Here is a 3,127-nt window from a genome sequence, read left to right as displayed (position 1 = left end):
TGAACTGGGATGACGGCACAATTTCAGATATTGAAGAAGCGATTCGTGATATTGCAATTTTGCTGGAACCTACGCGTGTCGAGAGAGCGACAAAAAATGGAAAGCTCAGTCTGGGAACACAGATCCGCTGGATGTATCGGGACAGCCAGCGAGCACGAGACAAAAAGGATCGGCTAGTAGCATGTCACTCTAGCCTGATGGCGGTACTGGCCCATCTACAGAGAGTCATGTTCCTGAGGCAATTCCTGTACATGAGCTGGGAACGGAAATGTCGTCAAAAAGTGCCTTCTGTAGCTCCCTGAACCTCCAAGACTCTGTCGACGGATTCTGTGAGTCTAAAGAAATTCGAAAAGGGACTACAGTAGTCGGGCCAGCTGATCTCTCGTTTCAGCTATGGTCGCGAGATAAACGGATCCACGCAAGCAAACACGAGCCGATTGCGATGAACTGGATGCCAGCCACTGACTTTGATTGATGGGGGAACATCAACACTGTATTAACCATAAATGCAAGTAATTTATCTTGTACTTTATTTGGATCAGATTACGCCGTAATACTTTAGATCATGAGCTTGTTGCAATGCTCAAAATTCCATCGATGCTCAAAGAGGCGTATCACAGTCCCAAAAACACATACTCAAGGCTGTAGTTTTTTCTCATTCCACTGAAAATGAAACATGGATCTAGTATTACTCTTCCCAGAAAACTTGCGGTCGCAGATAGTTTCCAAATCTCAAGTATCGCGACTCGTTGATGTGTTCTAGGTACAGTTACCATAGAGTCTTCTTTCTCGACTGTGAGACCTTAGATGATCTCTTCACCCAAACTACCAGATATTTCCATCGGTTCCTCCAACCCCAATTCTATGATTGACAATACGCTTCCGGCGGGCTGTTCAACCCTGGTCACCTGTAGACGTCTATCAACACGACTGAAAATAGTCTTCCAATGCTGCAAACTCCTCTCAGGATGATTAAAAATTTGCAGCATACTCAAGTCTCGCATCCGCAGTAATCGCTCCTTGGATGCCGGCAGTGTACCTGGATCTGGAAGAACGACATCCATAATCAAAATACGCGCCCTTGGTTTAAGAATTTGAACCAAGTGCATAAGAATTCGGACGGAATCATCATCCGACCAATTGTGCATGACCGTCCGGAATAGATACACATCGGCATCTTGGACCGGCTGGGGGTCGAAGAAGCTATGTGCTTTGTATGAAACACGACGCTTTAAGCTCCGAGAATCTTCCTGAGAGGAAACATATTCAGGGCCCTGGGCTATGACTTCTGGGAGATCCTCGACAATAAATGTCAATTCTGGGTATTGCCGAGCTAATGCGATGGATGCATGGCCGGTTGAGCCGCCCATCTGGCCTTCCTTGTAAATTACATATTCAATTTAGGAAGAAGGAGAGTACTCACGTCAATTACTAATGCTTTTCCCAGCCTGTTCCAATCCCAACCTTTCACAAGATGGTTGAGGCTGACTTCTTGACCACTTGTCACGGCACGCATATACCCCGCAAACTGACGGTTTCGTTCTGGTTCCTCGCCCATATACTTGAAAAAGGGCAAATCGGTTTTGAGTGCAAAGTTAAATGCTGTCTGGGATACGTCCACGGATCCAGACCATTTCTTGTCTGCGTCCACCATCGAGAATGCGGAAAAGGCACCAGCGTCCATCGCGAAAGCAGCCCAGTCGTGAAAATAGGGATTCATTTGCAGTAATGCTGACCTGGCAGAATGTGCGACATGATTCGGTGGCTCCTCAATGAACAAACCGTTGGTGATTGCCATGCGTACAATGCTTTTCAGTTTGACCTCGGAAACATTTGCTTGACTGGCAAGATCGGTGTACGATATAGCTCCTTGGAGTGGAACAAGTCTAAAAATTCCGAAATGGCAAAGCCAGCGCAAGCAGCCGATATCCTGGTACTGAATTTTCTCCATCAGTATTGATCAGATCCGTCGAGTTGTGGGTACCAAACACTTGTCTGTAAAAAAGTCAGGTACTCGCTAGGCCCTGCAGCTAGATGGAAAAGATTCCGAGCGAGGTCCAGGATACGATAGCGTGCCAAGTGCGCTTCCGAGGAAGCATTGCCAGGCAGGGTGAAAGTAGGCGTGTCAGGAGCAAATGACGGCAATGGATGGCCCGCAGATGTAAGATAGTCAGTCAATATTTTCACGTTAACTGTGAGGGACCGGGTCAATTGATTCATGGTGGATGAAGTAGATCGCTCCATGTTGAAAATGAATGAGGGTTTTGGTCTCCTGGATTGTGTGAAATGACAATTCCCCTTCCTAATTGATCGTGGCGAAGTCAGTATCTTCATGAGGGGGCTTAACTTATAAAGCATAGTGAGGTGTTTGGATATCGTTTACTTGTTCGGGTTGTTCGGGATACGACGGAGTCCGGAAGGCGTGTGATACGTGTGGACAATATTCAAATACCAGGCTAGTCGCCAAGCATGCAATAAGCCGCATGCTGTTGTCGAGTCATCAATCCTCAACTCAAATCGTACGAGGGCAGAGGCCGTTTTTTTTGTCTGTCAATACATATTAAGAAATCATGCCTGATTCCGAAGGCAACTACGATTTTACCGCGGGATAAAACCCTATACACCTCTATCTGCATGTCTATGAGATATATCAGATTGATCCTCAACGATCACACCAAAACGCCTATATAGGCAGGAGATAATGCAACACTCCAAAATGATCTCGAATGTTCTTGATTTCCTTATACGACCTTTTGCTGTGTACCCTATGTTATAAATTGCACTCTGTTTCCTAGTTGAAATAAACAAGTTTGACATCTCTTTTATCTTAGGAACAATTACCGGGTATAGTAGACCATCCGAATCAACCTTCTACTGCGTGATTCTTCTGTCTGATTAGCCGATTGTATTCTATCCTGATTAGTCTCTCTTCCATAATCGTTGCACTAAGATTAGTGCGCACGAACTATTTCTATTACGGTTTTATGCACCAGACGCATTGCCAGCAATAGTTTTACCTACTATTCGACGCTAGCTATATAACAGTAAGTATTGTCTATCCTTTGATTCTAAACTATACTATAATAGCCTTGCTGAGTTCTTTTTATCAGAACGGCATTATGAATCC

General features: G+C 45.1%; 1 protein-coding gene across 1 annotated transcript; it reads right to left on the bottom strand.

The window, feature by feature from the left end:
• Positions 1–803: 803 nt before the first annotated feature.
• Positions 804–2,244, bottom strand: N7458_006531 (uncharacterized protein; the record flags this gene model as incomplete). The annotated part of the gene is made up of 3 exons (XM_056909913.1): positions 804–1,379; positions 1,424–1,936; positions 1,990–2,244. 3 exons carry the CDS (start codon positions 2,242–2,244, stop codon positions 804–806), a joined length of 1,344 nt encoding a protein of 447 aa, XP_056765617.1.
• Positions 2,245–3,127: the final 883 nt, after the last annotated feature.

The sequence above is a fragment of the Penicillium daleae genome (genome assembly GCF_028827525.1).
Source record: "Penicillium daleae strain IBT 16125 chromosome Unknown utg000006l_segment0_segment0, whole genome shotgun sequence".
Lineage (NCBI taxonomy): Eukaryota > Fungi > Ascomycota > Eurotiomycetes > Eurotiales > Aspergillaceae > Penicillium > Penicillium daleae.
The sequence above is the reverse complement of the archived record's forward strand: the minus strand, read 5'-3'. Positions and strand labels throughout refer to the sequence as shown.